This window comes from Coenobita brevimanus, chromosome 24, assembly GCF_032717465.1.
Source record: "Coenobita brevimanus isolate Jiangsu-jjx chromosome 24, ASM3271746v2, whole genome shotgun sequence".
In the NCBI taxonomy this organism is placed as follows: domain Eukaryota; kingdom Metazoa; phylum Arthropoda; class Malacostraca; order Decapoda; family Coenobitidae; genus Coenobita; species Coenobita brevimanus.
In genome coordinates this window covers 59,145,379-59,159,151 of record NC_136977.1, presented here as the reverse complement: position 1 = coordinate 59,159,151, position 13,773 = coordinate 59,145,379, and the positions used below count along the sequence as shown (strand labels likewise).

General features: G+C 42.8%; 1 protein-coding gene across 1 annotated transcript in view; it reads right to left on the bottom strand.

The window, feature by feature from the left end:
- LOC145393454 (protein inscuteable homolog) overlaps window positions 1-2,477 on the bottom strand; it is a 32,240-nt gene extending 29,763 nt beyond the window's left edge. The window contains exon 1 of the mRNA XM_080267553.1: window positions 1,087-2,477. Within this exon, the coding sequence (XP_080123679.1) occupies window positions 1,087-2,477 (1,391 nt within the window). The remainder of the gene's footprint in view (window positions 1-1,086) is intronic.
- Window positions 2,478-13,773: the final 11,296 nt, after the last annotated feature.

The window sequence follows — 13,773 nt, the reverse complement described above, 5'->3', positions numbered from 1 at the left end:
ATAGGTTCGGTAGCAAGCTCTAAATAGGACAATGTAGAGAGAATAGTACACCGAGTTAGCATGGAGGATAGTTTAGGTTGGTATAGACCTGGTATGAAGGATGATGTTGGATGTTGACACGCAATTGGTATGCAGGATGATAAGAATTTGAAACTGGTATGAGCGATGGAGTGGGATGATGGTATTTCAGGTTAGGTAGCAAACTCTGAGACGGAGATGATAGAGAAGTTTGAGCATGGTGAAGCAAGTGGCGTGAAGTGGATATGAAGGGTGGTGGAAGGCGGTGTGGAGTTGGTATGAGGGAGGTGGTATTACAGGTTTGGCAGCAAGCTCTGTGTAGGACGACTTGGGAGGTTAGTGCATGATTCTGGGAAGTGGTTTGGTACGGGATAGGCTATGAAGGCAGGGTGGTAGGATTTATTGCAGTTTTGGACAGCAAGGACTGATGTGACTGCAAATGCGATGTTGCTTCTCACTTTCACTGCCAAATTTCAAAAGTGTTTCTAATGTTCTGCTGCCTATTTCTGATTTTGGTTTTTCAGTGGATCATCCAATGTAAAAAGTTCAACAACAAATGCCAATCAGTAACTCTGATGTGTTACTCAGGCTGACCGCTTAACCATTTGATTTGTTGATGCATCCTTGAATAAAAAAAAAAAATAGTCTAATATTAGTTAGAATGAAATACCCTAATGCTACAGTATCAAGGAAAGGGTTAAATTACACTGTGAAGACACTTCGGATTGAGCATTTAAAATTTTGCTTTACTTTTCATTTTTTATCATTTTCCTGGGACGCCTCGGTGGAATATTCTGCGAAGGTATATTAATCAGTAGACAAGACAGGTAGCGATCATCAAGAACGAAAGTGGTCAGAGATAATGGTGTGATGACTTTAGGCCCTAATAAGTTGATAGGAGCAGCCGGGATGCATTATCCATTGAGGCTGTGGCGCTGGAGGTCCTTGGGTGTACACAGCTCGTCAGGGATGACCTGCGTCACTGCATACTCTCCTTGCTTGAGTTTGGTACTCTGCATGCACGCTAAGCATACACCCAACCACTGTCAGTAGTGAATTCACACTTACCTCATCTCTTTTGCAATGGCTGTAGGATGAATTCTAATCCTTCGGGCCGTATGTGGGCGAGGGCGGGTAAGGGTGGTGTCACTCGCCACCCGCCAGGCCGGTACAGGGTCGTCCAGGGCGTCCAGCGAGGTTGCTCCACCCACCCGCCCGCTAACTGCTAGGGAGGCACCAGCAGGCAGGTTGAGGGTACTTGTACTTTGTGGTATATGTGACTGGGCAGAAGCAGCAGCAGAATTGGCCTGTGTTGTTGCCTGCCACTGTTTTGATAAATGCTGCTGCTGAACATCTGCTGTAGACCACCGTCGCCTTGCTTTCAGTGGGGTTGGGCGACGGGTGTCAAGTTTATGGTCTATTGCTAACTTGTCAGTGCTGTTGCTGCGTCGCTGATGTCTTCTGGATGCTGGTGTGCAGGTACTTGTGTTGCGTTTTCTTATTGCTCCAGTGCGTCTAGCTGCAGCTTCAAGAAGGCTCTTGTGTTCTAGCTCTTCTGGCAGTTCTTCCAGACTCCCGGCACAGTCGCTGGAGGGACTTGACTGGGTACTTGCCGGGCTGGACTGGCTACTAGGACTACATTGGGTACTGGCAGGACTATCAGTCAGAGCTTCATTGGCTTGTGGGCTGCCTTCACTTGAAGCTTTTCGTTCAGGGGAGCACACTATCTTATCATTGTATAGGCATGCTTCCTCGGGGCTTTCACTGAAGTAGACGCGGGTGATGTGCTTGACGTTGGGCGGTGTGGTGGGGGAACCGTCGCTATCGTTGTGGGCGTTAGACTCACCGGAGTCTGAATAACCAGAGTCCTGTGAGCGGTGTGACGGAGACCCACGCAAGGAGCCCCGGAAAGACCCACCAGGAGACTCCTCGCTCTCAGTGGCCTCCTCCCCCGAACTACAAACTTCCTCTCCGGCCTCCAGTATAGCTTCCTCTGCTATCTCACTCTGAAGGTCTCTACGGGTTCTAGGAGAAGATCTGAAGGATGGAGTGAGTTTATGAATAGCAGCAGTCCTTGAAGTCGGGGTGGATTTACATGAAGATGGTGACTTGACAGAAGTGTTCCATAGCGCTGATGCATTCCTGGAACTGGGAATGATGCTGGAGCTGAGAGTAGCCTTGGCCGTGGGTGTGGTTCTGGCGTCATGGGTCTCCACACTTGTTGGTACACAAGGAGGGCTAAAACTCAGGCCCTTTCTTCCTGATCTATCTCTCGTCCCCGTCTCGTCTGCACCCCAGGAGTCTCTCTGTGAGGCGTAGTATACTCGAGATCGACTTCGCTTGAAAGGCGTCGCTCTCACCTCCCTCTCACCGCACTGGGACTTGGGCGGAGACTCTGATGATGGTGACTCCCGGCGTCTTCCCATGGCCAGGCCCGTCCCCTGTAGAAGAAGGAGCATGGTTAAATGGTTGAATATTACAGCAGACGTTCTTTCACATACTTATTATTGCTTCCAGAGTTTAGTTTATAACTAAGCACCAAAATGAGACGTTATTCTAAAGTAAAAGACCTCACCTTTAATCCCTGAATTTCAGACTTCAAAGCAAATTACAGTATAGCCTAAATGAGACATAATTCGATACGACAGACAAAACAATTTTACTCCAGTCTTTAGTTCACAGAACCTTAGTCATTACCACATTTCCCCTGGGTAATGATAACGTGTACCGGTAAATATATTGCTCCATGATCAGCCCAGATTTATAACAATGGATATACTTACATCAGTATGAAAACAGCAGCCACATTCTGATGAGGACAAGGCTTTTGATGACGTGTTAATACTTAATCTATATTGGTGTCTGATGCCAGCTCCTGATACTACACCTTTCTCCTTCTACTTACCTTTATCTCTGTCACTTTGTCGTCTCGGCCTTGATTTAGCCCACTCCCTCCCACATCGCATCATCCCTCGTGTCCCCAAATTCACTTTTAATAGCAATCTTCGGACCCTCATTTGGCCACAACCCACACTCACCACTCGCACCCTCTCATGTCTGACCTCTTCCTACACTCGCCTCTCACCACCAACCGTGACCTGACCTTCCCATTCACCTCTTACACTATCCTTACTTGACCCCGTCCTATACACACATCTCACATCTATATACGCATGTGACATTTTTCTCCATTTATCTTTCATAGTATTCCCAACTTTACTTTTCTCATATTCCCCTCTTTTCCCCAGTACTCGTCTCTTTCGTCGACATCTTTACTTGACTTCTTCCCAGCTCTCGTTTCCCACACTCTACACTTTCGTACATCATCCTTTTCCACATCCATTTTTCACACATCATCCGTGCAGAACCAAAATCCCTCCCCAAACCGACCTTTCACACACTCCCTATCATCACTACCCCTCTTCCCACTCTCTGCTCTTTCCTTTCCATGCTAAATTCTCACACCCTGTCCTTTCCTGCCTTCTCTCACCTTTCTCAACCTCCCATCTCACAGCTGCTCTCCAACTCTTACCTCTCACACACGATCCCACACTCACTCTTCATACTTTATCCCCACATTAAACCCGTACCACACCAACTCATATTCCTCTCTTTGCAAACTCATTTTCTGTATCAGTGTCTTCCTGTACTCATTTCTCACATCTATGTGTTCTCATACTCACCTTTAACAATCATCTCTTATCTTACTATTCACATTTATTCTCTCCTGATCTCTTCCCACTCTCACTTTTCCTATCCAGTTTTCTCTCATGCCCACTTCACACACACAATCCCACACTTTCACTTCACACTTCATTCCCACATTGATCTCTTCAAACTCTCACGTCTCACACCCATCTCTTCCTACACTTGATTCTCAGGTATATCCTATCTGTTCTCATCCTGCTCTCATTTTCCTTATATAGCCTGTTTTCTCTACTCCTGCACTCACCCTTTCCTTTCACATCCATCCCTTCCCATACTCCCCTCTCAAACACACCCTATCCTCACCTGCCCTCTTCCTACTCTCACCTTTCTCATCCTCTGTTCTCTCACATCTGCCCTCCAGCCGTCACCTGCCTCTCTCTCCCACCCTCACCAGGCAACCCTCGACCACAGCTTCCCACCCTAACCTCAACTACCAGCTTGCACCGTGACCCTCTCCTCAACTGTCCCTCCTCTCCTATACTCCCTCCTAAATCCCTTCAGGAAGACGATACATGCAGAATTCTTTCGGTGGTTTTATGGATAATGTATAAGAAGACTTGCACTGAACACTCTCCTCCGTTCTGTCCCTGCTGTCATCTTTCCCCTTCATAATCTCTTCACAGTGGGAGATTATTGCTGAGGTCATTAAATTTGCTCGGTGACTGCTAGAATGAAATATGTGATGGTTGCGAACCGAAGGGGTTTATTGAGGCCCTCATCCCCCTATTACAAGGAATCTGTCCTAGGATTAAAATAACCGACTAGTAGATGCAAAAATAAAGCCGTTTTCGTGCTTAGGTGGCAGTTGGGGATTGTTTTTGATCCTTGCACCGAGAGCGATGCTTGATAAGATATAAATATTCGTTTAGTATCAGAGCAAATATGTTATAGTAGTAAAGGTGCTAAGCGTAGAGTCCTGTAATTGTCAGTCAGATTCGCTCATTTACCTCATTAAAACGAGGTATATTCTCACTGTAGAAATAAGTAGGCTCAATGACATTTAAGATGAGAACGAAATATAAAAAAATACTTACAACAGGTAGGTGAATAAGACCTACAAACTGAATACTCATCACAATATATATATATGCACATGTCAAGGCAGGGATGACTATTTTGCAATTTTACATTATCGATTAAGGAAACTTATCATTGGCGCTTTGACCGTTTTTGGTGAGATGACAAAATCATTTGAATCCAACACGATGAACAAAATAAATGTAAAGACAGAATTGTGCGTCAGAATATCGATTACACGCAACAGTGGTATGTAAGATGTGTTTATATATTTGCAAGTATGTGTTGGTGAAAGTAGCATGGATAATAAATATCTATTGTTGAACCATCTGCCACAACGCCAAGTGCTGGGGGGTTAGGGCTCCAAACATTCAACCTCTGCACTCCGCCGGGGTCACCTCTCCTTACGCAGACGATGGCTATCTGGCCCGGATTTTCGTTGCCTCGGGAAGCTCATAAGCAACATATTCTTAGCGATTTGTGATGCTTATTTCAACATACTCCTTAAGAAAACAAGGTCTCACTGTGGTATTCTGGCTTCCACAAGATTATTTTATTCAGCAACCCCTGTCCTCTAAATGGGTTGAACCTGTCTCGTATAACTCTTGAGAAGCCAGGACCTCATTGAGTATTTGCGTTTTTTTTTTTACTGGTTACTTTCAGACAACTGCATTCGTCTGGGGGAAATATGTGCCCTCGAGAGAATTAAGATTATTTTATTTTTATCTGTGTAGTATCGACAGTTTACATAAATTAAAAGCTAATATATTTTTCTTGCCATAAGTAGAGATAAACTGGGGAGGAAGAGATACTAGTGAGTCTCCTAAAATTTCAAAAATGTGGCCCTGAGTCTTCGCTATAAATTTGAGTTAATCCGTCAGCTCGGATAGCCATTTTGTCCACTTAAAACAACTTTATCGTCCAGCGTGGAGTGATTGCTGACGACCCTTGCCTACACTGACACTGAACGGCTGCTGATCAGGTTCACATGCACATAACTCACCAATCAGAGGACAGTGAGGCGCAGCATAAAATTAGCAGACCTTGAGCGTTCCGTAAGGCGATATTCAACCTTAGCCGCACGACCAGTAAAACTCAGTGTCCCGTGTCTGTTGTGATCTCAGTCTATGAAAACACGGTGATCCCTTTTGCTACGAGAGATCTCCCCTGCGCTAAATAAAATCGTCTGGTGGAGGCAAAAATATAATAATAGAAACGTTGTTGTGTTAAAAGGATCGGTGCAGATAGTTCATTCTTCACCAAGAGATGTCACCCAAGAGCAGAATGAAAAAAAACTTTTGGCTCACGAATACAGTTAAAACGCGTGATTTCAATATAAGGCTTAAGGCAAAGATCCTAATATTTATTCTGACATTTACTGGCAATAGCATAGCCAGACATTTACCCCACCCAGCAAATAAGCATAAACACGGCATAAAATGTAAAGCATGTGAGTTATTTTTTAGGCAAGGACAGTGTAAAAAGAATAACAAATAAAGTGAAAAAAAAAAAAAAATCTCTTATTCTAGACTTGTACAATAACATAACTAAAAAAGGGGATGGAGGAGGCGTTAGAAATTTTTAAAGAAGAATATTAGATCAAAATTACTGTATAAGTCAGACAGCCTCTTCATCTGTGAAATCATTTAAGTTTTCAAGCTTAGATAAGTTGCAATTATTTTATTTTTACAGAAATCCGCATACTAGTATTTATCACCAGGTATGGTTCCCTTATCCATTAGAGATAACTTCACGCTTGGTAAAGAATCCTGGGTTATGATCACTATAAGAATTTGCATGACGTCCAAAAAATCTGCGTATACGAGTGAAAGAAACTGGGTGAACCAAATGGTAGTGGTGGTGGCGGTGCGGGACGCAAGACAGGTTTGTCAGACAACATTCTGATGCTTCGGTGTCGTCTTGTTTGCTCAACCAGCAAGAAAAATACCTCCACAAATCTACAAACAAATGAATTTTATCTAGAAGACGATAAGCATGTTTGGGGATGTGGATGGGGAGAAGCGTATGATGCCTTCCACCCTTTCGCTTGCATGAGGACGCGCCGCTGGCTGTTTGTGTGAAGAGGAAAGTATTTTAGATTTGCGCGCCATTTGTAAGGATTATGGGCCGTACACTCGTTGGCTTAGGAGATTTCGTAACATCTGTACCTAAGCGATTTATTTTGCCTGTGACACATTTATAGCCTCATGCGTCTTGGTGATGCAAGCTATAGCAATATAAAAAACATAGGGATTATGATCAAGAGAATAATTAGATGTATTATGACAGAATATGAAAGCATTGTGTGCCAAATAAATCGCTAAATAAATGCTGCGAAGTTCCCCAGAAAATCATTAGGAAAATTATATATACATTTATTCTCGTGTCAAACAATACTATGCAAATCGTTCTAAATAAAATAGCCATTAATTATATATATCTGGGTTCAGTAATGAAATCAATAATTGCGACGGGGAGACGGTAAATCTGGCTACATGCATTCATATTCTTGAACAGTTTGTGTGTGTGTGTGTGTGTGTGTGTGTGTGTGTGTGTGTGTGTGTGTGTGTGTGTGTGTGAGAGAGAGAGAGAGAGAGAGAGAGAGAGAGATTTTTAAGCTTTACAATTATACTTTCAGCCTTGATAATAGTGCATAATATCATAGGAAGATTTCAGAGTATTAAAGCAAATCAACAAAGCTCCACTGCATCTATTATTAATGATATACCAAACCCAACATACACAAACCCTCAGCCTTTACCAAAACCCAGACCACGACAATGATTCACAAATCTACTTTAATTTCCCCTTTAGAACTAAGTCGTGTTTTACTGTCGTTAGGGAGACGAGAGGAAAAAAAGTGCAGTCTTCCCAATCGCCTCCAGTTATCCCTTCAAAAGTAAGTTACATGTGAGAGGAAAATTATGGCAAGTTGTTATGTTTATTTTAGGCTCCGTGCGTCGTAGGGGAAAACAAGGGTCACTTTCATTAGCTATTCCCTGGCTGCTAGGAATCAGAACGGCCCAGTTAGGTTCTCTGCCTTGCCGTGTTCCTCCCGCCACACCCACCGGATACTAAGCAGGCGAAGTGTTTAGGAAGGATCTTAACCCTTTCAATACGGTAATGTGTATCGGTGTATCCTTGTCATATCCTGAGATATTAGTTTACTTGGAAGTGATGAAGGGATTGTTTGTATTGAAGGACCTGTAGTGTTGAAGAACCCTCTCGTATTGAAGGGATCTCTCGTACTGATGGGATTAATGAAGACTATATCTAATCCCTCGACTTAGAATAATCCCCCTGAAGCTGAACAAAATCGTCTGAAAGTAGAAAGAATAAAGTAAAATAATGTCACCAGAAAAGAGTGATCAGCCATTTTTTCCCGCAAACAAATCTCCATAGCAGTTAAAAATTATCGCAAACCAGGTTGTGGTGTTGTATTTCTCACGTTATTATTTATTCAGTGTTGGCTACTAAGTGCTTGGTGTCTGTATGGGGTAGGATAAAAAAGTATTGATGCGATTTTATATGCAAATCATGCTCTAGAATAGTTTGAAGTTATTAGCAGATGAAAAAGATAAAGGTATAAGCAAAAGATCCCACACGTCACTTGGCCTCTTCGGTACAACTTCTTTATTTCATCACTGCCACCCCAAGATGACTATATCCACCTTGGGTCAGACTGTGGGTGGTGGAGACACGACTATACAGACAAACTCCATTAACCCCTTCAGCTCGTGGACGTCCTTTTGTTGTGTAATATTGCTATCTCCAGACCAAGATTATTCGACCCAAGGCTGTGATGAAAAAGTTAACGAAGACTGTATTTGATCTATCTAGCTCGATAAATCTCTCAAAAACTGAATGTAATTGCCTGGTGATAGCAAAGATTAAAACTAACAATATCCTTGACTTAAAGACGTTAATCCCTACTATAAGGAGTTCTCAGTAAGCTAAAAAGTAAAATAAGCTAACTAGATAGATTAATAGATAGACAAAAATAGATAGGTAAAGAATATAGATAGATAGATAGATAGATAGCCTGACAGTAGTAAATACAAAAGAGATGTCAACGTATTCCAGGAGTTAAGCTAAAGAAAGTTTATGAATACTAAGCAGGTTGACTCCTTCAGCGGGCAGACCCAGAAGAATACTAACGAAGGTCTCGTGTTCAGGCCCGTATTTATAAAGGATCTTGGGCAACTCTTAAAATATGCAAATAACTATAACTGTGAAATGGTGTCGGAAATAATTTTTCCATATCGTACCTTTCACTTAGTTTTCTCTCTAAGCTCCCTAACATCTCTTCCTTAGTGATTTATTTTCTGGATATGGCTGTGCGCCATTTTCTGCGCCATTTATGCAGAGTATGGTAATGTCTGAAGGATTTATATAACACGGAATAGAACAGTAAGGCATAATAAGCAAAATAAATCACTTGGAAAAAGGTGTTAGGGAGCTTCCTTTACCGACGAAGATACTGGCCAAGAGTTTCATAGCAGGATAAAATAACAATCTCAGGAACATTAGCTGAATAAAATCGTCTGGGTTTTAGCTGGAATATGTCACTGGAGCTGTCCCGACCTTGAAAGGGTTAATGGTGATAGTATTAGCTTTCCTGGATCCTATAAGTCACACTCAGCTGAATAAAATCGTCTGGAGGTAGAACAGAACCAAGAGAAGGTGAAGATGAAAAGGTAAACAAAGGTAACGCAGGCTCCAGGATCTTTATCAACACGCCCCCTGGTCCCTGATGCTGATTTCCGTTCTGTGTACCAGTTTTGTCCTTTTTCTGATCCAGTCAAGTCTAGGTTGGATTAGATTTGTTTTCTTAGTATCAGGTCAGGATAGTGTGTTGGTCAGTTAGGTTAATTTTTTTAGGTTAGGTTTGGTTAGGATAAGTTAGGTTAAAGTGAAAAAAAAATGAAAGAGTGATGATCCTGTGAAAATCGAACTAAGCGCCTAACGTAGGCCTACTGAAATCTGCGTCTCAGATTAGCTTTTGCAAAAAGGACAAGAGGCATGGTAAGATTCTGCGCTCGTCTTTCGTTGTCCTTCCCGCAAGCAAGATACTACTTGCAAGAGAATGCTGATCTAAAGTAGGTTAAGGAGACAAAAGCCTAGGTAGCTAGAGGGTTAAAAACAATCAATGCTGCATAACTCGTTCGCTGAGGTAGTGGAGTTTGGGCTACCTATTAAATTCTGCTTAACTCCATACTATTACATTCATCACAGATATTTTTTTGAAACCATACACAGCCAGTGGTTAAAATGTACCCTCCTGAGAAGCAACCTGTAATCCAGCCAATACGTACGCTCTTATATCCAACATTCAGAGCTCTAGATATTTACTGAATGAGGTTTGAAGTCAAGACCTCGAAATTTAGGTCAGAAGAGGTACGATTAGAATTCGATCCTGTTGCTGTCAGGAGCTCCACCTACAACTGACAGCACCGATCCCGCCATATCTCTTCACAGCGTCTTCACCTGCCCAGTAGCAAGGTTAGGCGCTTCAGGGTTAGATAATAAGGTGCTCTTCCCTGGCTGAATTCATTTAACGTACGCTTTCCTGTGTGTGTGTGTGTGTGTGTGTGTGTGTGTGTGTGTGTGTGTGTGTGTGTGTGTGTGTGTGTGTGTGTGTGTGTGTGTGTGTGTGTGTTTATTTCATACGTGGTAATATTCCAGTAGTCGATCATTAATGTTATTCTTTTTTTTTTTATGATCACACTCGTTGAGATTAATTCATAAATACACAATAGGCATTTGTTATTATTTGCTTTTGCCAGAACATTTAAACATACCGACACAAACGGAGAAATTTGTCGCTTTCATTAGTCCATTAACTGGGAATATATCGCATTAAAAATAGATATGCTTTTTATTCACTGGTGCCGTTGATGAGAGCACGTCTGTAAGGATGAGATGTGCCTCACTAAATCTTCATTAGAGATGACCTGAAGTGGTCTGGGCTATTGTTGCCCTGGAGACCACACCCTCCGCTGCAAAAGAAGCTCTTAACAGGACAGTAAATCAGGAGGTGTGGGCGGGAAATATGCGGTAGCTGACGGGGGTGTGGGCGGAGAGAAGCTGTAGTATGTGAGACACCTTACGCTTATTTCTCCTGGCTTATTCATGCAAGAATTACGCCCTCCATTTATTGCTTTTCCTTAACGACCATTTTGCACAATAAAAATATTTACATTGATGATATTTTGCACTGGAGATAAATTTTCAGTCTTGACCAACAAAGTATGTTTATCCCCTCGCAGTGTTAATGAAGCGGTTTTCATTCTATTTTTGTCTACAGGATGAGCTATAAGTAAACCTGTTCTCGCCGCTAAAACAAGTACTGACCCAGACTATGGCCACAGCTTCACATCGACTCTATAACCCAAATGACGTAACTTTAGTCACGTGCAAGGTCAGAAGAACTCACGAAGATCATTCTACTCAGCACAGTACGTTTAGGTGTTAAAATTTCATTACTTTTAACATACTGTACTACTGGCGGCAATTTTCTGACCTCAAACAGTAGACATGATCACTGAAGGTAACCTGCGCGACACTGACTAAATTTTGCTTTACTGATATTACTGGATGGCAGTTTCAGACCTATATCAAAATCTTACTCGGAAACCTGAGACACACATGCCTAAATTGATTTGAAAGAAACAGAATAAAAAAGAAATAAAACGTGTAGGGCCAAGATTTACTGTTAGCCAAACATAAGCCACCACGTTGCTCCCTGCCGCCTCATCATGGAGCCCAGCAACAAGACGGCGGTGCTCCCTCCCTCCCTCACCTCCACTATTGCTGAATCAAGAGGCTCTGCTGTGGCAAAAAATGGAGCCCATCACCGGTCGCTGAGCAGTGGAAAGGTCACAGGGGAATCAGGAGGAGGCCAGGACAAAGACAAGGCACAGACGATGAACAGAAGACAGTGATAGTAAACAGTGGTAGGGTGTAGCTTTGATCACCGAGTCCTCCTTCCCATTCCCTTCTCCGTCCGCCACAGACACTGACGAAGGCGGACCAATTAAGACAGTCATGTGGCAGGACAAGCCGACCACAGTTTGATATAAACACAACGACCAGTCATTTCCTGCGCCCATTTCCATGCATCAGTAAGTATTTATTTCCTAGTCTTCCAGTCTTCCCTCCCATCGTGGCTACTGACGGACGGAGGCGTCGAAGAATAGACAGTCGTGTGGTAAGAGACCACGATCGCAGCTTGACATGACCACAAGGATTAGTCGTCCGCTGAAGCTTCTGTAAATCAGCCCTAATTTTATGGTGCTATCCACCCTTCTCCCGCCACGGCCACTGACGGAGCTGTGGTAGGATGAAGGGCAGTCATGTGATAAGAGACGCCGACTGCAACTTGACATAAACACAAGGATTAGCCGTCTGCCGCCCCCTCTTCTGCATATCAGCACAGATTTAATGTTGTGGCTGGAGGAGGGCAAGTTGTTGTGGTGTATGGTGGGTCAGTGTGTGTGTGTGTGTGTGTGTGTGTGTGTGTGTGTGTGTGTGTGTGTGTGTGTGTGTGTGTGTGTGTGTGTGTGTGTGTGTGTGTGTGTGTGTGTGTGTGTGTGTGTGTGTGTGTGTGTGTGTGTGTGTGTGTGTGTGTGTGTGTGTGTGTGTGTGTGTGTGTGTGTGTGTGTGTGTGTGCGGTCTTAACTAATAGTATTTTGTCTGGACTAAGTCACACTGTATGCCGTCTTCTTTTACTAACTTATTACACATTTCTATGAATCTATGAATATATTTGACACACACAACTTCATTTTGCGACTGAGTCATTTAAATTATACAACTTATGGCATAAATACGTTATGAGAGAGAACTAACGTTCCACATGCAATAATATACCTATAAGGCAGAGGTGATAAGGAGTCACCTAAGCTCTCGAGAACACGAACCAAGGCGTTATGCGTGTGCATCATCAAGACAATTTTTAATTCTTGATTGACGCTAAGAGTCCCTGCAGCAAGTAGGATCGTCTGCCATTAAACAGAGCAAAACAGACATTACATAAGCCATCAGCCGTCGTTGAAGGCATAGTTGGTTCGACACGAAGGTGGTGATGTGAAAAACGTAATCCCGTAGTACTGAGGGAAGGGCACTGGGCTGGATGGTAGTGGTGGTGGTGTGAAAGGCACGGATCTGAATTGCTGAAGGTAAGGCTGTTTGTGGAGCTCGTGGGTGTGTGTGAGGCTGGTCAATGGAACAGGATTACGAAATGCAGCTCCAGTTACCCTTGCATATATGGAAACTGGACTTCCACGCCACCACCACCGCCAACCCAAGGGAAGGCAATATACCAACGAGCTGAACAAGACGAACGAGGAGTGAATGTGGAGCGCAAAATGTCAAAGCCGAGGTAGAATCCACAAAAAAATATCGTTAAGTTTCGTTATTCACACCGAGCTGTACAACATGCAACAGAACGAAGAGTTTATGATACCGTACGATATTATTTTTACCGTCACTCATTAGTGAAGAAGAATATGATATTATTTTGAATTTTATGTAAACAAGGATTACCAGACACATCAAAATAATCAACAAACTGTCACTCAGACCTAATTTCGTCAAACTTTTATCAAATTTGGGGGTAATGTTGCTTCAAATGTCGCTTGTACAATTCCAGACTAATTACTTTCCACAACCCGAGCTACCGAAGAGAGATTCAAGCCCAATTTATTAGTAGTACTGATATTAAAGACTTCATTAATTTTCAAATTTCAAGACTGTTCAAAGCAATAATTAAACCCGATTTAAATGGAGTTTCAGGACACAGTGGGACTATTAACTCTATAATTGAGGTCAATAGTTCCTTTACACTGTCTCCAAATTATATCAAAGTCTAATCCCATCTTGCTAAAGAAAACGGCAAAAAAAAAAGTTGTGATTTCGCCGTACTAAATCGAAAATCGAGACGCGTAAAGGGACTATTGCACACGACTGTACATTTTGAGACTGGACTATGTTGGACAAGAGAGAGAGAGAGAGAGAGAGAGAGAGAGA